The sequence below is a fragment of the Oenanthe melanoleuca genome, chromosome 4A (assembly GCF_029582105.1).
Source record: "Oenanthe melanoleuca isolate GR-GAL-2019-014 chromosome 4A, OMel1.0, whole genome shotgun sequence".
Classification (NCBI taxonomy): Eukaryota; Metazoa; Chordata; class Aves; order Passeriformes; family Muscicapidae; genus Oenanthe; species Oenanthe melanoleuca.
In genome coordinates, this window is record NC_079338.1 from 10170747 (window position 1) to 10195424 (window position 24678).

General features: G+C 35.9%; 1 protein-coding gene across 1 annotated transcript in view; it reads left to right on the plus strand.

The window, feature by feature from the left end:
- THOC2 (THO complex subunit 2) overlaps positions 1-24678 on the plus strand; it is a 50076-nt gene that overhangs the window by 13326 nt on the left and 12072 nt on the right. The window contains exons 8-29 of the mRNA XM_056491104.1: positions 904-1070; positions 1736-1828; positions 3890-4045; positions 6964-7136; positions 7282-7477; positions 9881-9922; positions 10406-10536; positions 10623-10724; positions 12318-12402; positions 13408-13501; positions 13944-14024; positions 14303-14399; positions 16152-16269; positions 16728-16907; positions 17482-17646; positions 18320-18595; positions 19033-19174; positions 21521-21678; positions 22518-22646; positions 23141-23272; positions 23355-23539; positions 24263-24447. Coding sequence (XP_056347079.1) covers positions 904-1070; positions 1736-1828; positions 3890-4045; positions 6964-7136; positions 7282-7477; positions 9881-9922; positions 10406-10536; positions 10623-10724; positions 12318-12402; positions 13408-13501; positions 13944-14024; positions 14303-14399; positions 16152-16269; positions 16728-16907; positions 17482-17646; positions 18320-18595; positions 19033-19174; positions 21521-21678; positions 22518-22646; positions 23141-23272; positions 23355-23539; positions 24263-24447 — 3087 coding nt within the window. The remainder of the gene's footprint in view (positions 1-903; positions 1071-1735; positions 1829-3889; positions 4046-6963; positions 7137-7281; positions 7478-9880; positions 9923-10405; positions 10537-10622; positions 10725-12317; positions 12403-13407; positions 13502-13943; positions 14025-14302; positions 14400-16151; positions 16270-16727; positions 16908-17481; positions 17647-18319; positions 18596-19032; positions 19175-21520; positions 21679-22517; positions 22647-23140; positions 23273-23354; positions 23540-24262; positions 24448-24678) is intronic.

Sequence of the window (24678 nt, forward strand, 5' to 3'; positions counted from 1 at the left end):
ATTTGTTTTGGGAGAGATCAAGAGAAGGGGATAATTTTGGTACTTACTAAGTGAAAAAATACACTTGTTTTGAGGAATTTTGTGATAAAACATTTTTCTTTCTGGAATTTTAGGAATTGCAAAAAGACTTCCTACAATATGTCAATTCTTTTAAAGTACTAACTTCAGTATATTCTGGGGTAATTGTAGTGGCTTGTGGGAAAGACTGATGCAGTTATATATCTTCATAGTGGATGTGCCTGGATAAAACATGTCATGGCACAATGAAGAAAATACTCTAGATGTAGATTTTTTTGGATAAAAGTAGTATTTCTTCCTCAAGTATGTCTCCTGGAGTTTTGGTGGAAAAGTTTATATAGTAAAATACAAGTATGATTTCAGCATTAGCTTACCTGATCTGTATCTTTGCTCTTGCTCCCCTTCAAATAAAGAAACTTCTCTCTTCTACTGGTAATAATGCTGAATTGGCAGGGCAGTACCACCAGGAGGATCAGGATCTAGCTCAAACCAGAACAGTTTTTGGGGTGCAAAATTAATTACTAGCTGACTGGTTTGTCATACTGAATGACTGTATGTGGCAGCGCAAGGGAAGAAGCAGCTGGCCCTGTGGCATTGGCAAGGTCAGGTTTTTAACTGTTAAATGTTCCCTTTAAGGTGTTAATTCCTGCTTTTACTGTAATCTGCATTACAAGTCCTGTTTAATATTTTTGCATAGTTCAATATTCAACAAAGCATGATTGATGCTGTACTTACAGGGGATCTAGATTATTTTGCTATTGATAAATCAGGTTCAAGTTTAACTGAAAAGAATTAATTTTAAAAGTTAATGCATTTGTGTTTTTTAAACAGAATGAAGATGAAAATTAGCAATGTTAAACTTTTCTGCTCTGTCCTCTCCACTAGGATGTTTCAACCTTGATCCTAACAGAGTTTTGGATATCATCTTGGAAGTCTATGAGTGCAGGCCTGAGTATGATGATTTCTTTGTACCACTGATAGAATCTTACATGTACATGTGTGAACCTCAGACTCTATGCCATATCCTTGGGTTCAAATTCAAATTTTATCAGGTAATGTATTTCCATTCTTAATTTTTGGGTTTTGTGGTTGGTGGTTGAACTGCAGTCAGTAATAAGAGATTTTCTGCAGGTGTGTGTTTTTTGTTGTGGGTTTTTTGTTTGTTTGTGGGGATTTTTTTGTTTTATTTTTACACATAGAAAATAGTTTTTAAGTTGTAAAATTTTTGTATTAAAAGCAATAATTTCATTATTTGAGTGAGAGTCTCTTACTATATTTTAAAGGAGAATGCTTAATGTTCTCTTAAAAGAGCAGAAAACAATCTTAATACCTTCCACTTGAACTTGTGGAGTTATGTAAGGACTGGCTTGAACAAAGAGACTGCACATTATAAACAAGACTTATCCCCAGGAGTGAGGAGCATGTTTGCAGGTTGATATTTGATAATGTACTCAAGGGGTTAATTTTAAACGTCTAGTTAGGAATTGCATACAAGAACCATAGGGTGTGAAGATGAAGTTTTTGTTGCTGAAAATACTGAATGTGTACTGCAGTTAAGTCTAGTGACTTGGAAGTGATAGCAGTTAAATAACATAGTAAAAGGAGAGCTGTGGGTTAATAAGTTTCATTTGAGCAGGAATTGAGTGGTTCCTGTTTTTTAACCTTCTGCTGTGGTCTGATTGCTTTTTTCTTAAATTTCCGATGTTGTCCATTTTAGGATCCAAGTGGTGAGACCCCTTCCTCCTTATACAGAGTTGCTGCTGTCCTTTTGCAACATAATCTCATAGATTTGGAAGATCTTTATGTTCATGTAAGTGACAATACTACTCTTCTAGATGCCAAAGCTTAAGGACATGAAAAAAAAAAAAAATCAGATACTTGACTCTATTTCTAAATTTTCATATTTGTGATAGTCTCTGTAATACTAATACCTGTAGGTGTACAATATGTAGTGACTCTTAAAATTATCTTAATGCCACATACTCAAATAAGCATGAAATATGAATGCTGATAAACTTTATTTGAATTATCTGTGTACCATCCTTCAGATTGTTTACCTTCTGGCAGAGTAGAAAGTTGGAAATAACCTTCCTTAGGAGACCTGTTGAGTTTTGCTTTACAAGATCAGTTTTTGCGAAAAGTGGTAGGACAATTGGCTCCAGACATTCTTTTAGTTTAATAGTAGGGTTATTTTTTTAAATGCATTCATGTTTCTGTATAGGCCTCTCATTCACTACAAGAATTCTGACCATTTGTTAGGTTGAAGGAAGAAAATGGACTTGTGTTCAGATATTATCAGAGGCTTATTTTCTGCAGTCTGACAGGCTTATCAACCAACCAACATTCCAGTTCGATGAATGGTTAACAGAATGTTGTAGTTATCAAATTAATTTTGCATTATACAAGTGTTTTAAATTTCAGAATATCCATAGATAGTCGTAAGACAAAAAAATTAAAATTCAACTCTTCCACTGAAATCAAGGAAATCTAGTTACGTCTGTAGAAGGTTTGGAAGGTAGTCTGCCATTAATTTGTGGGGCATTTAATAACCTTAGTCACAATCTCATCAATGTTGACTCATCAATAACTGTCCCTGGCTTCATAGGAGTATTTTGGCTGAAAATGTGTTGGGTGGAGCACAAGTAGGAGTGCATGTCTCAGATAATTGGTGTGGAGTGAGGAATGTGTGATGATAATGCTTGTTTTTAAGAGAATGTTTGTAAGCTTACAAAACATGCTCAGACTTGGAGTTACATTTGCTTGTGCAATCTCAGCTCAGACTTGTGCAGGTATGGGCATGTTTACAGCCAGTCTCACGCCTTCAGGGTCCCTGCAATCATTTGCACTGTTCACCTGCATGATGGTGATTCTCAGTCTCATTCCAGAATCTCTCTGCCAGTCTCTCTGTCTTAGCATGTTTGGGATGGTGTATTTTTTTAAATATCTTTTCAATTCAGGCTTAATTTAACTTGCTGTGAAAATTTCTATCAAATAATTAGCATGTAGGTGTTGAGTCTGGAAGGGTGTTTGTTGTCTGGCTCCCATATGAGACCACTGCCAGGATTATCCACTCATATTAACATGTTCTCTCCACCTCTGTCCTTCATGCACTTCCAAGCCTGTAAAAACTGTTCTTAATTAGTGTGTGTATACACAGAGCCATATGGAATGTATGGCATCCTAAAAATACAATTTACCCATTGAAATTCCATGCTAGGTGCTTCTTGGTGAAGCTTAGTAGCTTTCCTTTGTTTTCAAATGGGAAAAATGCAGCTCCTTAAACCTTTTACCTTTCCAAATGGGATTTGTGAAATGGAGGAATTCTTTCCTCCTTCAATGATCAGTTTGGGCAAAGAAAATCCAATAAACATCTTCTCTTGTTAAAACATTAGAAGAAAAGATGAGTGTGTCAAAGAGGTCATGACTCTGCAGTAAGTTTTGATTATTTACTTGCAGGGAAAGTGTGATCTTGGTTTCAGGAGCTAAATTGAAGTTTGGCTTTGTCAGAAAAAGAGCTTTTCTTTTGTTTCACAACTTGGCCTTTTAATTTCTGAGTGTAGGTTTATATTCCTCACCCTGATTATTCTTAAGTACGAGACTATGCTGAGGTTTTTGTCATACTAGGTACTTTATATAAGATGATTTTGAATGATCAAATGTTAAATATATTTAACCCACATTGCTCATAAATAAAAAATTTGGTAAGCTTTAAATGATATTTCTTTAAAATAAAGGTGCAATCAAAGTGTGTGGTTAAGTAGGTTACCTGGTTTTCCTTGATGATGAAAGGACAAAATTCGTCTCCAGCTCAGGTGATCCACGGTAGCAGTTGGTCACTCCAATTTTCAGATATAATGTTCTGTTTTTTCAGCTTCTACCAGGGGATAATGCCATCATGGAGGAACACAAGCGAGAGATAGTGGAAGCTAAACAAATTGTCAGAAAACTTACAATGGTCGTCTTATCATCTGAAAAGACTGAGGAAAAGGAGAAAGAAAAGGAAAAAGAGGAGGAGAAAACTGAAAAGGTGTGTCTGAATAGCTTTCTTCTTAGTAAAATCATTTTAATTACATTAAACAAAACAATTGTTATGAAAGCATACTTGTATTCATTTGAAAAACAGTTACATTCTTCTTGGATGGCATGTATTTGTCTTTTGACTGCACTTCTGTTATATCCAATGTGCAAAAATGTTTGGTTTGGGGTTTGTTCTGGATTTCTGTACATGAAATATTATTGGTTCAATGGGTAATTGATTTCTTCCATTCTTTTTGTTGTATCAACTCCACTAATTATGCCCCAGCATTTATGCACTTCGCAACCTTTAGCAGCTGCCCTTCTAGGATTTATGGTCGTATAATCCTAGTTGATTTCATAAAAATAAGGACATGAGTTCTCTCAATCAAGAATTGGGACATAAAGAATTGCCAGACTTAGAAATATTGTTATAATTATCCTGCATTGAAGAAAAAATGTATAACTGAAGGGTTTTAGTTGTAACTGCTCACCATGCTTTTCTTTAAGCTTTTATCTCCATATGTGTAAATTTATACTCTTCATTTAATTTCCTACTATGTCAGATTCATGTTGCCCTGGGTCTAATTTGATTTAGTGTGTCCAAACCTTATTTTAGAAACAAAATTATTTGATCTCTTAGAGGCCATTCTGTTGTCATCTTCATTTGAGTGCTTAAGTACTTGTAAAACTTCTTAATTTAAAACAAAGAAAAAAAAAAGAAAAAGAAATGCTTAATATATGCATTTTTAACTTGCATGCTGGAGCAGGGGGAGGGATCTATCAGTTTTCATTGCTTCCTTTTTTGAATTTCTTTATCATGCTATATTCCTTATCAATTTGATTTGTCTACCTATTCCTACTTCTTCTACTCCACCTTGATTCTGTTAATCTCTGACCTTCCTTCCTACTTTGATTTTTCTATCCTAGCTTGAAAAATCTAATTCCATTTTCTTCCCTCAGGCACCTGATAGTCATTACCCTCTGGCTCTCGACTGCAGCCACAGCTGCTGGTTAAACAGATTCTTTTCACTCACTTTAAATTTCTGATCTCCCTCCCTTTTGCTTACACCACATTGCTTTGGCCCACCTTCTCTGCTGTCAGATGGAGCTGCCCAGAATTTTCAGAAGCGTGCTTGTCACTCTGTTCCTTTGGAAAACTAAACTCTTGGTGGAACATGGGGAGTGTACCCATTGCAAGTAATGTCAGAGGAATTAAGACAGCTTTCATGGCTAAGCTTTAGAATTAAGAACTAGGGAATTTTAAGCTCTAGCAGAAACTGCAGCATTTTTCTGAAGGATAAAAATATGAGCCTGTGTGATGGGAAAATTAGGAGCTGTACTTAACAGAAACCAATCTCTGTGACTGCACACATCATTATGCATTGTGTGCTGTGTCTTGAAAAGCTTGTTTATGTGTTAAAATATTTTTGTATGTGCTTAGCTGTGCACTTCATAGCCATTAGGGGAGTAACTACGTGTGAAAGCTGTTGTTAGCCTAAGTTTAGGTACATTGTATCCAGCATGTCATTTTAATGTACTGTTTTTAATACAATATCATGGAATAAATGACTGCAGAATGTAAGCAGTGTTTAAAAATTATTGACCTGACTTTTCATTTAAATCCATGAAGTGCTTATTTTGTGTGGTTAAAATTCACTATTATGTCATGACTCTAATATGAATAATTTAGTCTTGACAAATATGCTACCTACGTTTGCCTTTTTAGATGCATTTGCCATAACTTTGTGATAGGACATCCAGACATGTCAGAGTGTGGGTAGCAGGAATGGGTTTGACAGCAATTCCAGACTGGCCCCTCTGTGCCTTGGCTTTTGGAGAGCTCATGTCAGACCTTGCTTACCCAAAAGTCAAGCAGCATGTGGGCTCCATAAGTTCAGCATGAACAGAGGCCTTACTTGGTTTTGTTATAGAGCTTTCCTCTGCATATTACCATTTGCTGTGGCGTTTTCTATTTTTGAAACTCTCAGAAAAATATTTGCAAGTGTAAAAGTTTTAAAAGGAAAAAAAAACCACTAAAACCACACAAGCTGTAGAACCTCAGGAGTGTCTTCTTGTAATTAATTGTTGATCTTGTCAGTCGGCCTTCTCTGCTTGGATGATTTAAATAAAATTATATCTTGCTTTAAAATAATAACATTTTGTCCTAGACTTGTAGACTTCCTTCCCTAGATGTAATCATCATCTTAGGCTTGTAGTTATTTGCAGCTAGTTTTCCTTACTGTTAGTCACTTAAGAATAGACTTTTACCTTGGGGGCCAGGGAGAACAAATTTATAACAATAAATTATATCAATACCATGTCCCTGAAAAAGTGCTTCAAGGCATGACCTTAATTGTAGAGTCCTGTTTTCTCTTATGCCTGTATTGCAAAAGGAATCTTTGGAAAACTTTGTGTAGACTTGCACTTAAAGTCTAGAGTCTCCTAGAACAGATGTGAAACTAATGTGAAACTTACCGTACGTGCACACTAGGACAGATGAAAGTTTTGCTTGTGGCTTAGCCTTTTTTTTTTCCTAATCTGCTTTTGCAGGAGAAGTTTGTGCTTTTAAACCCAGAAAAACACAAGAGCATAAATGATTCTTAAGTGCTTGCATTGTGCTTAAAATGTTCTGTAAGGAAATAAGCTGCAATAGCTTGTGATGGTTTGAAAAATATGTGATCAGACAACTTTATAAATTTCTGGGGTTTTTTTAAACTTTGATCCAGATGTTAAATTCTGCATGGACTAGTTTATAATTTCTTTTGAGGTTTGCTGATTGTCTAGATGTCTAGCTAAGTTTTATTTTGTATATGTTTTTATTACATGGTTGATATACAAAGATTTTTTTCTCTAGCTGTGAATTGCAGCAGCTTAAGGAGAAGTATTAAGGAGGCTTTATGAACGCACTTCTTCTTTATTATCTTGCAGCCTCCTGATAATCAAAAACTTGGCTTATTGGAAGCCTTATTAAAAATTGGTGACTGGCACCATGCACAAAGTATTATGGATCAGATGCCTCCATTTTACTCCACTTCGCACAAGCCGATTGCGATCGCGCTTTGCCAGCTTGTCCATGTGACAATTGAGCCTCTGTACCGCAGGTAAAGTGACAGCCACACTTCTGCTGCTAGATGGGGGAAAAACAATTTTTTTACAGTGTAAATTTACTAGTAAATCTAGTTATAGATACATTTCTAAAATTTTCACTTCTGTTTCACATGAAATGCTGTGCATTTTATTTTTCAGAGTTGGTGTACCTAAGGGAGCTAAAGGATCACCAATTTCCTCTTTGCCAAACAAGAGAGCACCAAAACAAGCAGAAAGCTTTGAGGAATTGAGAAAGGAAGTGTTCAACATGCTTTGTTACCTTGGTCCTCATCTGTCCCATGATCCCATTTTATTTGCAAAAGTAGTGCGCCTTGGAAAAGCATTTATGAAAGAGGTTGGTATGACACAACAAGCTGGTCAAAACGTGAAAAATACCAGTTACTCTGATATAAAAAAAATGCTTGTCTTGCTAATTGTGTGATGTTCAAATGCTGAAACAAAAGAAAATTTTGACTAAGGAGTAGCTTGGAGAATCTTATTTTAATTTTTGATTCTCTTTTATGATCTATAAACATTTTTATGAACAACTTAAGGCACTTCAGGTTTATAACTACAGATATTTAGTGATACCTAATTTCCCATTATGGTATTCATATTTTCAAGTGTCATCTCTGTGTGTATAATTAAATGACCCAACGGACATATGGTACTGACTGCCTGGAAGCTTCTACATTATTACAGCTACAATGTCATCAACAAGGATTGATAACCCTAATACACGTGCAGTACAAATAATTTCAACTTTCTATTCCAGCTGTTAGGTTGCATCCTTTTACTTCATGCTTTTCCCCCCTGTTCTGCCTCGTTAAAATCCTGCTGCGATTGATCTTGTGTTAGAGACAAGTCTTTAGATGCTGCTAAGGATGAGTTCAATGTAGAAATTGCTTCAAGCTGCCAACTTGAAAAATTACCTGATCTCTTGAGATCGGTTACTGTCTTTTGACCATATCTTTAACAGGTTTCTATTGAAAGATTGGCAGTATGACCTGTTTTAAAAGGCTGCAAGTTGAATTCATATCTTGAATTCCCTTAACAAGTACTCGATAGTTCAGATTGAGGCTATTGATTTATTTTGCTGCTTTTCTGGCAATTTGCTATTTAACTAGCAGTTTCAGGTTTGTTCTTAAGTCAACAATAGGGGTTGAATTTTTTTTTCTTTAAACAGCAGCTCAGAGAAACTTTGGAATAAATAATTTTAAAATTGCTGTTATTACCAATGAGCACCCGGCCCACCTCCCCAAAACTTACAAATCATGTTTTTTGTTACCCAGCATTTTATTTTAACTTATGACAGAAAATTGGAGAGTTTGATCTAAGTGGTACTGGAGGGGAAGTTTTCAGTTTTATGACTTTTTTTTTTTTTTTTCTTAAATGTATTTTTATTTCAACTGCATCTAACAAATACTGGAATGCTCATAATTTATATACCACCTAAGGGAAGGCTTTCATGTCCAGCTGTATCTGATGATGCAGAGCTTAGAACACAGATAATTCTTGGGATTGAAGATATTTTTGTTAAAAATAGCAGATTTTGTCAAGAAAATTTATTCTTTTTAGGTTCCAAGATGCAGTGGTAGGGTGAGAAGCCTACAGTTGTGGGTTCCATGTAGTCTTTGTAAAAAAATCATGGAAACTTCAACTATTGCCTTACTTCCAGAATTATAAGATTTCTCAGTGGTAAATACCCTGACTTTATAGCATGCTCATTTCTTGCTGGCCAGTGAGAAGACTGATATCACTTCAGTGATGGCTATTTTGCACTGACAGTGCAGTTAAGTTGGAAATTACAGTTTAGGGGACTAACGCATTTTATTGCTGTCAGTAGACTATCAGGAATACTTTGTAATTGAAGTATTGAGGGTTTGAGAGAAAGCCCTGTTTCTGAGCATATGTACACTGGAATGAAGATTACTTGGTACTAGGAATTTCTTGTGCAGGTTTACTGTAAATATCTAACAGTTTAATGTGTTTCTCACAAGAATGAGCAACATTTTAGCTATTTGCTCTAGGTTGGAACTGTGAAGAAATTCGTCAGTGACAGAATGGCTAAGGTAACATAGGGAAAGTTATTTTTATTGCATTGTTGCCATCAGCATGTTTTAGTTGTGAAACTACATTTAACACGCAGTAGAAATACTTGTAACTGAAGGTAATTTGACTCTAAGTTAACCCATACAGTAGTTTAAAAGTTAGACTACTAACATTGTACTGAGCTTTCATGCTAAGGTGTACCTTTAAAATAATTGTGCACTTACTGTTGTGATAGCTTAATATGCTTTTCTTGGTGAGTGGAGCAAGGAGAAGGAGTAATTGAATAATGAAAACTAAAAGCTTAAGAGTTTAACTGTGAGAGAAAGATGGAAATGATCTGTGGCTTTTGGTAACTGTGTTGGAAGTCCTCAGATTTTTTAGGTAGTAGGTGAATGCTTAGGTATTGTTTTTCCTCTCCAGTAAGAAAATTCAATATTTAATATGTAATAGCAAGTTTTTTGTAGCTTTAGCTTTTATTTCTTTTTGGACAAAATAGTACAGTGCCCCTCTATATGTAAGGAATGTGTTTCATCCATGCATTTGAATTTCTGTTTAAAAATACTTGAATGCTGACAGATGTGGCAAATTAAACATTGAAGAGATGCTTGGCGCTTCAGGTTTATGCTTTTGCTGAGATAGCCCTGTGATGAAGCTGTAATTGTTACAGTAACTGTGCTACACTTAACAAGGGTTGTCTTTGTTACAGTTTCAGTCTGACGGAAGCAAACAGGAAGATAAAGAGAAAATGGTGAGTTTATTTTGGAGGAAGGTGTTTTTATGTAAGATTATAATGGTGGCCAACTGTGCATTTTACTTCTTATTTGCTTGGAATCAGCTGGAAATCTCCAGCTATTTATTCTAGAAATATACTTCATGATAGGGAAAAGCATAGAGAAAAGTCAAATTGGATGTAGGGAGGTGTTTATTGGTATAATGATTTTTTTTTTAGTTGCTCAATTTATTTACTTCAAAATTTTCTAATTTATTATCAAGATTGTCCACAATGAAATCCAAGTATCCAGTAGAAATTTAACTTATAAAAACAAGTTCTTTAAAATAATTTATGATGGGAGATACTTCTAGGTTCTATTTAGATTTTTGTTCTGGAAGTCTTAATCTTGTGGTGTACTTGTTTTTTTTTTTATCAAATTTTCCATTCGCGCATTGCATGTATAACCCTGCTTCTGAAGCACTTCCTGGTAGTTACCTTGGGGTTTTGTCTTTATCCCAGGAAACACTGTTCAGCTGTTTGTTGAGTATTACTGACCAAGTCTTGCTTCCATCTCTTTCCTTGATGGACTGCAATGCATGCATGTCTGAGGAATTATGGGGGATGTTCAAAACCTTTCCATACCAATACCGGTGAGTAGAATGATTTGTTTCCATCCTTTGGAGTGGGCTGTTGAATTGTCAGTTCTGAAATTCCTTTTCCTGTATAACTTTTCCAGGTACCGTCTCTATGGGCAATGGAAGAATGAAACATACAATAGTCACCCACTTCTTGTGAAAGTTAAAGCTCAAACCATAGACCGAGCCAAATACATTATGAAGTAAGTAGTCTATTCCCATAAATAATTATGAACTGTACTACAGTGTATTGCATATCACCAGCTAGAGGAAAAAAGCTTGACAAATTCCCTATCTAATGACGTAGTAATTTTCCAAGTAGTCTTTGTTCATTTTTAATATTTAATTTTCAATGTATTGCGGTAAAAAACCATCAAATAAGCAAGGATAGACAAAATTGTCACCAATAAGGATATATAATCTCTGAAAAATGTCCCATTAAATGATTTAAAATCTTTTCCTTGGATAAGGTTTTCGATAAATTGCTTTGCTTATGAAATGTACAAGTGCTATGTATTTCCTCTAGGAGTGGAGCAAAGAGTCTCAAGAATTTTGTCATGTTCTGTGTAGATTTGAATGTATGGCATTAAGTTCAACAGAATGATTTATCCTCATCCTCGAGTGGGCTCACAGCAATTTCAGATTTACCTCACATTTGACGTCAGTGTCAGGGAATTAGGTTCTTGTGGACAGAAAAGGCCCAGGCAAAATTTGCTAGGCCTTTTCAGGCTCAGAGCTTCTTTTCTCTTTCTCACGCTGGGAAATATTTCCCATGCTGAGACAGTTTCTCATCTCCGGCCTGAGCCTTTCTCAAAATGATGACATTTGGGAAAAACAGAAAAGAATTAATAGTAAAGATTAAGCACGTGGTGTTGACTGAGAAACAGTTCTCATGCTATGTGACAGAATTTGTTTTCTTCTGTTGTCCAATGGACTGCTGTTCTGTTTGCAGCTTGCGAACCACACTATAAATGTAGTTCACTTTTTCAATACATCGCTTCTTTAGCCACAGCTGAAGAAGTCTGTCGTTACTTACGCGACTCCTAGCGCGTACAGCGACAGGTTCTCCTTTTCCCAAAAGCAAATGGTGTGGTGCTACAATGTGGATCATCAGAACCTTTCCATATAGGCAAGACAGTAATTGTTTCTAGATAAAAGACTTTGGACTCAGAGCTGTGAAAGCTAGGAACAATACTTTTGATTCCCTTCTGACTTGCTTCATACACTATAAACTTTTTTCCCCTTCCCCTGTACAATGGATTTCAGTTGGGCAGATGAACCAAAGTGCTGTCAGTTGTTGAAGATTGCTATGTGTATAATTTACTGTCAACTTCGGGTTTCAGGTTGAGCTCAAATCTTCAGTAGGAAATGCTGTGGAACTGCAACACCAAGAAAGAAATACTGTTTTTCAATGAACAGAATGCAACAAAAAATGACTGATCTGTGGCTAAGTTAAATTTCCAGGAACAGCTAACAGCATCACGTGGTAGTTTGGTGCATGTGGTACAGGTTTCACTGAGGACTTCTGAAAGCAAAATGTTCAAAGTTGAAGCTAGAATGTGGTCCATAATAATGGAGGGACAGCTGGATTGGTTCTACTGTCTGCATCTTGAAAGATTTCTCAGTTTCTGGTTCTCAACAGATTAGTATTTCTATGCTGAGATGTCTTAAAAACATATTTGCTAGTGACAGTTTAGTCTCTGAGACTAACAAAGATGTTTCTTCACTGAAACTAGCCTGTTGTTTTAATATTCTTCTAGCTTGTCTTTAGTAACAAAATATGTCCTCTTTTACAGGCGGTTAACTAAGGAAAATGTGAAACCCTCTGGAAGACAAATTGGAAAACTCAGCCACAGCAATCCTACAATTTTATTTGATTATGTATGTAGTTCCATGTATTTGAATGCTGTTTCATCTTGACAACTGATAATTGAAGTTCAGGAAGGGACCTGCAGTTCTAATTTCATTATTTTTTACCTTTGATGCAAATTTTAAAATATAGTAGTTTTTTAGTAGCATGCATAGTAAGATACTAGACAGGACTTAATAATACTTAGTGAGATATTAAATATGGAAACATCTCTTGAATAACCAACTGCAAAAAAAAAAAAATCATTTGAGACAGCAGAAGTGGGTCTCAGGTAAGGGGATGGCTGATCAGGTTATGCAGAATGCAAATTCAGACTAAGTTGCTCTGGCAGTTGTCTGTGAGTGGGATGGAGATAGATCTGAGTCATTTAGAAGAGAACTAAAAGCTTTGGAGTCTGAAATGCACCTATAAAGTTGGCAAAGATTTTTAAGTTTGCTTGGTGCTACTGAGTGCTGGAGAGGTGTAAAAATGTGTTGATGGGCTTCCATCTTATTCACACATGTGATCTAAGGGTATTGATTTACCAGTTTTAGACTGTACTTGGAGAAATTACTGCTGCAATGTACACACGTGTGTCATGTACCAAAGAGAACATCCTAGAATTTAATTAATAGAGCTTTCTTGTAGTCTTTCATGACCTAGGTTCATAGTTTTGGGGTTTTTAAAATAGTTTTTTATTACTGTATGTAGCAACAGGAAATCCTGCTGCTGAGGTTTAGGATTCTTAAGAAATATTAGGGAATTTTTCTTTATTTTATTTGCTGATAATTGAAAAGAGAAATTATACAGAATTGTTTTTAAATGTTACACATAACCATGTTTTGCGGGTATCTTTAGGGTGCTAGGTAGATTAATGAGATTACCTACGTACTTTAACAGTTGTTTTGGACCTTTGAATAATTAATTTTAAGCATGTTTTGTGTAGGTTTTGAAGACAAGTATTGTTAAATGCTTTTATTATATGAAAGATAAGGAATACTGTCCCTATTCAGCTGAATGTCTGTTGTAATTTACAGATTTTATCACAAATACAAAAATATGATAACTTGATAACTCCGGTTGTTGATTCGCTGAAATACCTCACTTCCCTGAACTATGATGTCTTGGCATGTATCCTTTGATGTAAATTACTGCATCACTTATTGATAAAGCTGCAGTTGTAGCCAGATTAAATGTTATTGTGAGTAAATATTGTTCTTTTCTCTTCATGCTGCTTTTTGTGGAAATTTTAGTGAAGTTTGCAAATACCTTTGTGCTTGTAGGGGATTATGGAACTCCCTCTATTAATTCTTTCACACTATGAAAATTATCCTTCGTTTTTATTACTTTCACTCTTGAAGGCATAGTGATCTTGTAAATAGTGAGGTAAATACTGTTTTTATGTTACTGTTTCATGGTTTTATTTTTTTAATTTTTAAATTTAAATTTTTCTAAGTTAGTGCTTGCTGTACTTACATATCATGTTCATATATTACAAAAGCCAGAAAAACAGGTCTCTGTAACTTTTGTGCTTGTAAGTTGAGGAAAAATACTCTCTTTAACTCCACTAAAGATTGTATCATTGAAGCATTGGCAAACCCTGAGAAGGAGAGAATGAAGCATGATGACACTACAATCTCAAGCTGGCTGCAGAGTTAGTATTCTTGTTTTATTTATTACAATAATGTTTAAAATATTTAAACACACCCCCCGCAATGATCTTTTCCACCATTGATCATTATGATCGATATTTCACTTGCACCTACTGGCTAATATTTTAAACAAAATGGAGAGCTGGCAAGTTTAATCAACAGGAATTTTTTTTTCTTCCTTTGTATTCCAGAAATGCATGTATTGCTAAGATGTCATATGCCATATGTTAATGTTTGTTTAATAAAGAGGTGCAGTCACAGCTGTTTCTCTTTGCTTTAGGTCTGGCAAGCTTTTGTGGTGCCGTTTTCCGAAAATACCCAATTGAACTTGCAGGCCTCCTGCAGTATGTAGCCAACCAGCTGAAAGCTGGCAAAAGGCAAGTATTGCACAATGGATCCTTATAAACTCAGTTTGTATAAAATGTTATTTAGGTGTTCGCTGATACACAGACACTCGATGTAGTTGTTGCTCTAGCAGTGGTAAACTCACTTTATAGCAATGGGAAGGTTAAATTGCAGAAAGAAAGAACACACTCTATAGTACGTTAAGTACATTTAGTACATTTTCCTGTAATTGTGTGTCTGTGACATTCTTGAAGCACTGATTTTTTTCATCTTTAACTTACTTTAATAGTTTTCTTAACAGCTAACCAGACAGGGGCAAAAAAACTGCCAGTGTGTAATTTCATCCTAGATGTTATTGTATGTTATTTAAAAAATAAGTATCCGTTTTATAAAGCAGTGTAACTGTTAGTTTTTCTTTGCTCATAATGTCTTCTCTGCAAGGATGACTCTTAACATTTTAATATTATTTAGATAACCTATCCAATTTATTTAGTGGTAGGTTGAATTGCTTCTTCATGTGTCAATGTCAATCATAACTCAAAATAAGACTTCCAATTTGACTTCTCCTTTTATCTTTGCATTGTCATCACTTAATATTAGTGTTTCATTTACTTACTTAATTTTAATTTTATCACATAGGTGAGTATCAGCTTTCTTCTGTTAGAAATCCCCATATGGTTATTGAAGTGCAGCTTACCAATGGTGATAACACAGCATGTTATTTTAGTGTAGTTATGTTGAGAGATGTAGTTTTTTTCCCTTCCCTGCAACGTGGACATTCAGTTTCCTATGCTCCTCTGTCCCTACTTTTTGTTCTGATGATGGCAATCACATTGAGCTGCAGAGGAAGGGTAAGTAATGTTTATTGTCTTTCCCCAAAATCACGGCTGTAAGTATTTTAGGAAAAAATAGTTTCATACTTGGGATCATAAAAATAAAATGGATTTACCAGTATAACCGGTTTCATAGGACTGCAATATTCAGGTATTTGAATAGGAGCTTATGCTGGTATTGCACAGTTCCTAGACAGAAAACATACTTATGGTTGCAACAGAAAACAAAATTACAAGCCACATGAATTATTTAAAGATTAAACTTTGTTTTGGAGGGCATGGGTCAATGATTTTATAAGTCACACAGATTTCAGAAGTTTTCTGGAAAACATTGCTGTTTTGTGTGATTGGGGTACAATTTACTATACTTCTGTTGGGGAAAAGTCATTGTCTTTATGGTATTCAGAGCAGGAAGTAAAACCGAGTCTCTGGGCAGCATGATTATTGGAATATTTTATATATTCTGTGTTTCAAGTAAAAATAAGATGTTTTCCATGTTCTTAAGTAACCTCTCCAGACTAACTTTGCCAGTACATTTCTAAAGCTGTGTACTTTCTAGAAACTCTTAATATATAAAATATTCCATATTCATGAAATAACTGTATAGAAACAGTTTGACACATGGCAAGCAACAAAGGGGATCAATAAACTTTGATTAATTTGCTGATACTTAGCACCACATTCACTACCATCTTCAAAAACAATTAAATTGTTCTGAATGGGTTCTGAAATCCAGCTGATGAATGACTACATTGCTTTTAAGTATTGGCTTTATACTTGAAAGAAAGAAATCCTTGTGCTTGACATACTAGTTTCTTCTAGAAAAAAGAATGAAAATGTTGTTTAACAGGCATTGTGGTGCTGCTATTTAATATATATATTTAATGTCATAGCTTCCGATTCTTAAACAAATTGTCTTGTTTTTACTCCACTTTTCTGTTTTCTTTGCAGCTTTGATTTGCTTATTTTAAAAGAGGTAGTACAGAAAATGGCGGGGATAGAAATTACTGAAGAAATGACGATGGAGCAATTGGAAGCCATGACTGGTGGAGAGCAACTGAAAGCTGAGGTGCATTTGTGTTACATTTAATAATTATTGCTTTTTATTGGTGGTTCTAAAGACTCTGGTTTAAGAACTCTGGCAGCATAGTTGAGAATGATGGCAGCAAAGCTGAGGCCTCTTTTGAGCTTAGAGGCCTTGAGACAGGTGCCAAGGCAGTGTAGGTGTAAACCTTAATTCTTAATGCATCACAGCATCTGATATTCAGGAGAGAGTTTTACATGACACACCTCTGCGTTCCAACAGCCACTTGGGTGTGGTGCAGTCCTGCTGGCTCTGCCCTGCTTCGGTGGGGAGCAAAAACTAATTAAGGTAGGCAAGACTGGTTAGTTTCTGTTTTTTCTATACATGAATTGCAGTACAGGATCCAGAGAGTTTTACTGATGGACAGAAAACTCTATTGCTGTTAATTCATCAGTATTTCTGCAGTCAGCACATATCAATTCCATTTTTTCTGTGCGGTGCAGGGTGGATACTTCGGGCAAATCAGGAATACAAAGAAATCGTCTCAGAGATTAAAAGATGCGTTATTGGACCATGATCTTGCCCTCCCACTGTGCCTGCTTATGGCTCAACAGAGAAATGGTGTTGTCTTTCAAGAAGGAGGGGAAAAACATCTGAAGCTGGTGGGAAAACTGTATGATCAGGCAAGTAAAAACACCTGTGTTTGACTTCTAGTGTATCAGCGCAATATGTAAGGATTCAGCACATAAATAACAAAATCTGTAGAGCTATATATGAGAATCCAGTACAATAAGTACGAATACGTATGAATTTTAAAACTAATTGCAAGGTTGCTCTATTAAAATACATGGGTATATTAAAAGTATATTGACAAGTGACCTCTGAGTAAAAGAGCAAAGCATCCTTTGTCATAAAAAGCTAAATTCTTATTTAAGTGTCCATTGTGGTTTTATAGTCTTTGGTAGTGAAACTTCCTTTTTTAAAAAAAAAATAATTCTTCTACTGCCTAGGCAGTAGGAACTAGTTGCATCCCATTCTGATAGAACAGAATACTCTTGAGTTCTGCTGGCTTTTCTAGGTGGGGCTTGTTACTTTATTGTTCTTCCCTCATGAGAAATTTTTTGCTCTACTCTTTGGAGTTAGCATTTTTAATGAGAAACATAAAAGGGAAAGTAAAGCAAGCTCTGAAGCTCTCCCTAGCTTTATTGTTGAACAAAATAATAACGTTCGTTAACTTTTTGTATTTTTTGCTTGTAGTGCCATGACACCCTGGTACAATTTGGTGGGTTTTTAGCATCCAATCTAAGCACAGAGGATTACATAAAGCGAGTGCCTTCTATTGATGTTCTTTGTAATGAGTTTCACACTCCTCATGATGCTGCATTTTTCCTCTCAAGACCCATGTATGCACACCACATTTCAGTGAGTACAACTCTTCCATTTGTCTGCTCATAGTGCTGTTCTGGTACCTATTGCCAGTATACGTGGTAGGTTCCAGAGAAAGTTTGTTTGCTAAATAAAACTTGCAAAGTTTTGTGAGTAGAACTGGAAATAGAAGCTACGGGCTGGAACAGGTAGTCCTTGATCTCCTAGGAAAATATGGCCCATATGTCAACTTTCTCACAGCTGACAGAAGTCGTAGCTAATGAAGTCACCTCTTCGGATGTTTTGGGTTATCAGTAGGAATTCTCTCCCTCCCTGTTCCCTCAAAGGTTAAGTTCATCTGCAGGTGTTTTAGACAGATTTTTGCTGTGGAAGAAGGTGTTGCAGCTGCCAAATGATATGCTAGCTCAGGAACTGTCAGAAATGAATTTGTTCCTGCATCTAAAAAGTTCTATATGGAGAGTAGTTTTTACTTGGTGTAGTATAATGTGTTACTATAACAACAGATAACAGCATCCTTGAAGAAAGATAAATCCATCCAATAAGGATGAAGACGAAAGGTTGCGTATGAAGTTCTTCAATGCTTTATGTACTGACATTTCACAAGTAAATGTTGTATGAAAAGTTTTTGGGAAAAGTTAAATTATATTATTAAGTTCAATTTTTGTATATATAGATTACAGTTTTTTATTTTCTATTTTTTTTTCCACAGTCAAAGTATGATGAACTAAAAAAAGCTGAGAAAGGAAATAAACAGCAGCACAAAGTTCACAAATACATTACATCATGTGAGCTGGTGATGGCTCCTGTTCATGAAGCTGTGATTTCTCTGCACCTCCCTAAAGTTTGGGATGACATCAGCCCTCAGTTTTATGCTACATTCTGGTCTTTAACGATGTATGACCTTGCTGTGCCACACAGCAGCTATGACAGAGAAGTCAATAAACTTAAAGTCCAGATGAAAGCCATAGATGACAATCAAGAAATGGTATGTTGATAAAATATGGTCCAGTTTAAACTTTCCAGCCTTGAAAGAGTTTATTTTCATGAAGTATTATATTAAGGTTGTTTAGATCTGGGAACTTGTGTTACCTGGTTCATCCATTCTGATTTGCTACACTAACGTAGTTTGGATTGACTTTCCTTCATAATTCCCATGTTAAAAGTACTAGTGACTCCACTAAGTGAAAATTACTGGAAAATCAGTTTCAGAAAGGAGGTCTTGACATCTGTATCTGTGGTTTGTCTGTTCACTCTTGTCTTAACTGTAGTCAGCCAGTGTTCATAGAATCAGTTGATTATTAGAGCAGAACATTTTTGAGTGGAAAGTTTTTCAAGCATTCTTTAGTATTACTGGGAATTTACTGCTCTGTCTATAGCAAGTTTTAGTATAATACTAAAATGAGTTTCACTGACATTTTATAGCCTCCAAATAAAAAGAAAAAAGAAAAAGAACGTTGCACAGCTCTGCAGGACAAGCTCCTTGAAGAGGAGAAGAAGCAGTTGGAGCATGTGCAGAGGGTTCTACAGAGACTGAAACTAGAGAAAGATAACTGGCTTCTGGCAAGTAAGTGTGTCTAACGGGAATGTTGTGGATGTTTTTGTACTTGTCACTGTTTACAGAACTTTCTTGTACTAATAATTCTTAATGTTGATTTGAAAATTTTCTCTCTTTATATGTTGATGTCTGTTAGCAAGGTAAATTTTTAGTTAGAACATAATGTGTCATTGCAAATGCTGAGTAGTTGGTTTTCATAGAGAAATTTTTTTGTTTCTTGCCATGTCAAGACCTTTTAAATTTTGCCCTAATTTTAAATTTGCCCCAATTCACTGGAAATTTGTAATTGCAAGCTGGCTTGTACTTGCTAACTGCAGTTAGAGTGCTGCTAAGTTAGTATAATTACTTCAGGACAAAAAATAGGCATGTAAAGTCTCAACTATTGGTTTGAGTTAACTTACTTTGAGTCTTGTGATTAGGAGCAATATGCCAGGGTTTGGGTGGTGGCATAAACTCTATTCCAATGACAAGATAAGTGTTGTGCCAGTCTAACAGCCCTATGCAGTGAAACAGCATGCACATATTTCATAGGGCAGATATGCAGTAAGCAGAATCAAGTTTTTTCTCCTACCAAACGTCTGTAATATTTCATATTGCTTGTGAACTCTGATAGTCTGGTTAATCTGAAATGTTTTTCTCTGGTCAGTTTTCTTCTCTGGATGAACTTTGAGTTTGTAACTGGAAGTAGTAGTTCGTCTGTCCCAAGAAGCCTAGCATAATCCAGTGGAAAAGAGTTTTGTTGTCCAACTCATGTAAGATACATCCAACTGGTTTACTGAAGAAACACTGTTCCCTACAAATATTTAATGTACTCTAGCAAATGAACTTCAAGAAACTACTGGTTGAAAAATTCCTGATTAAGGCTTGGTCTAGAGGTGACTTGGTAAATTTGTCTACTTAAAGAAGCATCCAAAAGTGTGTAGAAAATAGTTTGCATAGGTATACACGTAACTCTTTGTGGGATGCTGGGAATACCTTATTGCTGGCTCTTGTGCTCGGGCTTCAGCTAAAGGAAGTTTCCCAGCATTGTATCCAGAGGCAAGATTAGTATTTCAGCAGTTTGCCCATTAAAATATATATATATCTGTAACTGTACTATATGAAGAACTAGAACAGCACATCCAGTGTAGTAGTGAGGTTTACTATTATTTTTTAAATTACTGATATTTATTTATTTTTTTAAGAGTGGCTTCCTGTCTGCAAACTTTTGATGGAGTGTTTGCACCCTTGAGAATAACTAATTTTCAGCAAAGTAGCCTGGTAGTTTTAGCAATTGGAGACTGCCTATTCTGACTGGCTGTTCACTTGCTTTGTTTGTACACTTCTGAAGCAACACATACTTGATTGTCCTATGAACTGTGATTTCCTTGATAGATTTTTTTTTTTTTTTTTTTTTTTGAGGTGTCAAATGCTTGTTATAACCTTTGAGGGATAGATGATAAAATTAAACAAAGTCAACATAAAGTTTTTAGTTAAGTGAAAGCTGTCAGTCCTTTCTTGAGCAGGCTTTATTCCATGAGTGTTGCAAAACTGCAAGTAAACCTTTGGGTGCTATGACTTGTGGCCTGTGCAAAACCACCCTAGTGAGGATCATGACTATTCTTCCTTTGAAGCCATCCACTTGCAGTCTTTAGTTCTTTACTTTCCTCTGACCTTGTTTTCATGCTGTACATTCCTCTCAGCTTGTTTTTATGCTCATTGTTGCCATGCGACCAGTTTGGGTATGTTTTGTGCTGTTGAGTTTACCAACAGAAACAGCTAACTCTTGAACTTGGTACAGTGCAGTCTTTTACTCAGTGGTAGAATGAAACTTTCCCGAAGTGTGTCTGTATTGGGGTGGTGGTGTACTGAAGGCTGTTCTTCTTTAAATTCCTCTATGTGTTTGATTAATTGGAGAAATGATTATAATTGTTTCTTTAGAGACAGAGTGTTCTTCAGTTTTGAAGGGAGCCAAACTGAAAAGTCAGCCCCATGTAGAAAGATGAAAAGAAGTGTTCTAGGGAAATAGCAGGTGGTGTTTGCTTTGCTGATGTGCACAGTTTGAGCAGGTGGAGAGGTTTACTGAAGCTTTCCCAGCTCTCTTGTGTGAAAGAACAATTTTGCCAATAAGAAATAAACATTTGCTACATCCATCCTGCTATTCTATCCTCACCCTCAAACAGTTGGACTTACATTGACTTTTCCTGATCAATGCCAAAGATACATCTGAAATATAAGAGTATTGTGTTTGTACAAATGTGCAAACACCAGAGTATGGATCTGTCATACTGAACTTCTTGGGAAGAGACTAGTTGAATGATAAACCATTAATTTACTTTGTTTTTCTTTTTCCCCCTCAACTTTTGTTTTTTGAAGAATCAACCAAAAATGAGACTATCACCAAATTTTTACAGTTGTGTATATTTCCTCGATGCATTTTTTCGGCAATTGATGCAGTTTACTGTGCTCACTTTGTTGAACTGGTGCATCAGCAGAAAACACCCAATTTCTCCACACTTCTCTGCTATGACCGAGTAAGTAGCTATAACTCTGTGTGTATTTTCATCATTACCACTATGAACATCCCAAACTAGTGTCCCCCCTGCCTCCCAAAAGAGGTAAGTGAGATCATTACTTGTGTTTCATTCTAGAATCTGTGACAATCAGAATTTCACTTTTGAACTTCAGATCTTCTGATCAAAGTTTTCTTAAAGCTTCAGGGGTTTATTTTCAAGAAATGTTCGTTTTACCCTAGTGAGTCTGGAGTTTCAGAGCAAAGTCAGTAGCTGTCACAGGAGTTGTTTTCAGGTTTTGTAACCTTTAACTGATCTGCATTTCCATGACCTGCTCTCATTCCTCCCATTTAGCTGTGTGTGCTCTTCTGCTGTGGAATTTTCTTATGCTTGTCCCCCACCAGCAGCATCCTCAGGACCCTCCCTGACCCTGGCAGATGTGCTACAGACAGCAGCCCTGTTTGTGTCACTGTATCTGCTCTGATATCCAAAAGAGCATTTTTACTCAAGTAGCCCTATCTGATGCACCTGTGTGGGCCAGGAAAACCTATTTTTTTGCAATAGCTTGGCTAGATGTTTACTTCTACCAACTCAAGTCATTATTAATTAGAAAATAAAAGTTATGTCAATGAAGACACTTGAGCGGCCAAACGGTATATCAGCTGCAGCTGTATGCTTGGAATCTGGCCTAAGTGTGACGGGCCAGCAGTTGGGAAACTAACAATATTGTAAACAGTGTCTTTTGTATTTAGAAACCAGCTTAATAGTGGTTTAGGTGAGAGAAATTTATAATTTTTGTTAGGTTTTTTACTTTTGTAATTTAGTAAGGTCATTCTAACGGTTTCTTGCTCTATTCACAGGTTTTCTCTGATATTATATATACAGTTGCAAGTTGCACAGAAAATGAAGCGAGTCGATATGGCAGGTTTTTATGCTGTATGCTGGAGACCGTGACCAGATGGCACAGTGACAGAGTCATATATGAAAAGGTATAGGAAATTAATGAAATGAGTTTGCTCATTAGAATATGTACTAACCATTTGTGTAATTCAGCCTATTAAAAATGGATTTAGTGAAAATGTTTGATTTAAAAACAGTGCTATTGGATTTTTCTGATGGCATAATCATAAAATTGACTTGTATTTTACTATAATTCATGTAGTTTTGATAGAAGTAGTTTTGTATAGTGTTAAAAAATATATTTGCTAAAAAACCCCTTTGCATTTCTGATTTTCACATAGCTTGCCTCAAAGATAATTTAGGGAGCATATGGAAACTCTCTTAATACTCCTTGCACCAGCTAGTTAAATTATGAACAATCCTTTCTTTCACCCACAACTAAAATTTCAACATAAATTAGCTAAAAAAAAAATTGTGAGTCTTGTAAAGTGTGATTGTATCTCATTCTTTAGAGTTTAGAATTTAGATTACCAGTGTTGTTTCCTGAAAAATTATTTTTTCCTATTCTTTGATGTGTGTGTAGGAATGTGGCAACTATCCAGGCTTCCTGACTATATTACGAGCGACTGGCTTTGATGGTGGAAATAAGGCTGATCAATTGGATTATGAGAATTTTAGACACGTGGTACATAAATGGCACTATAAATTAACTAAGGTAAATAGAGATGCAAAAACCTTATGTTTTTTGAGTGCTTTAAAAAATCCCCAAACTTCATTAGATTTCATTTGTGTTTTAGGCTTCCGTGCACTGTCTGGAAACAGGTGAATATACACATATCAGAAACATCCTGATTGTGCTGACCAAAATCCTTCCATGGTATCCAAAAGTGCTGAACCTGGGTCAAGCCTTGGAAAGAAGAGTGCACAAGATATGTCAGGAAGAGAAAGAGAAGAGACCTGATCTATATGCATTGGCTATGGGGTAACAACAGCTTATTTAAGAAAGTGGTTAAAAGTGGATCATGAAAGGCATCTAAAGACTCGGAACTGTTACGGTCCTAACATTTGATTTTTACCTTATCACAGAAGATTTCGCTATCCTACATCTCGGTGCTGGCAGTGTGAATGAAAACATTCATTTTGTGCTGGATGATCACTAATTTCCTTTACAAGACTCTAGTAAACCCCTTAAAATAGTAAAGGTTTCTACTCACGAGGTCATAGCTTAATTTTAGAGAAATAATATAGCAGAAAAGAGATAGGAGGGATAGTAAAAGGAAGAAAGCCAAGGGCTATTGCTGCAAGACTGGTTAGATACTGAAAGTGCATATGATTCTAAAATGCTTAGTTATATATTGCATCTTCCTGTGGTGAATGTGGAATCATTCTTGTATGCCTGAGGGGCGGTTCAGGTTGCCCTAACAGTTTGAAGCTTTGTCAGTAGTCAGTTTGTTCTATGTGCTTGGCCAGGGAGGAGTGTGTGTGGTGGTGAGGAAGAGGGTGTGGAAGTAGGGCTGCTTCTGTGTCTACTGGGTTTGTTTGTTTTTCTTTTGAGCTCATCAATATAGGGGGAAGAAACTGTGTATGAGTTAGGAAAAACTGTGAAATAAATAACAGATGAACTGTTAGATTAGATCCACATTTAAGATTCAACCCATGTTTTGCTTTATGTTTCTGCATATTTAACAATCTGTGCGACTTGCAGCTATTCTGGACAGTTGAAAAGTAGGAAGCCTTTCATGATACCTGAAAATGAGTTTCACCACAAAGACCCACCTGCCAGGAATGCTGTACCTGCAACAGTACAAAATGGGCCAGGTGGTGCTGGGATGCCTACGTCTCTCACAATAAATACAGTTAGACTGGAAGAGGGCACTACTGAGGAGACTGGTAAACACATCTATGATTATTATGTTGTTTATTTTTAGAATTTTTCTGACATTGCAGGCTTCTCTCAAAGTTTACCTTATTAAGCTAAAAAGAAAAAATATAAATGTGATACTAAATAGGATGAGTGCATGCTCTTTATTTTTACTTGGTTTTGGGAGAGAGTGATTTGCTACCTATTTTAGCTGTTAGCTACACATGACCTGACATGAATATGCTCTGCTACTTGTTGTA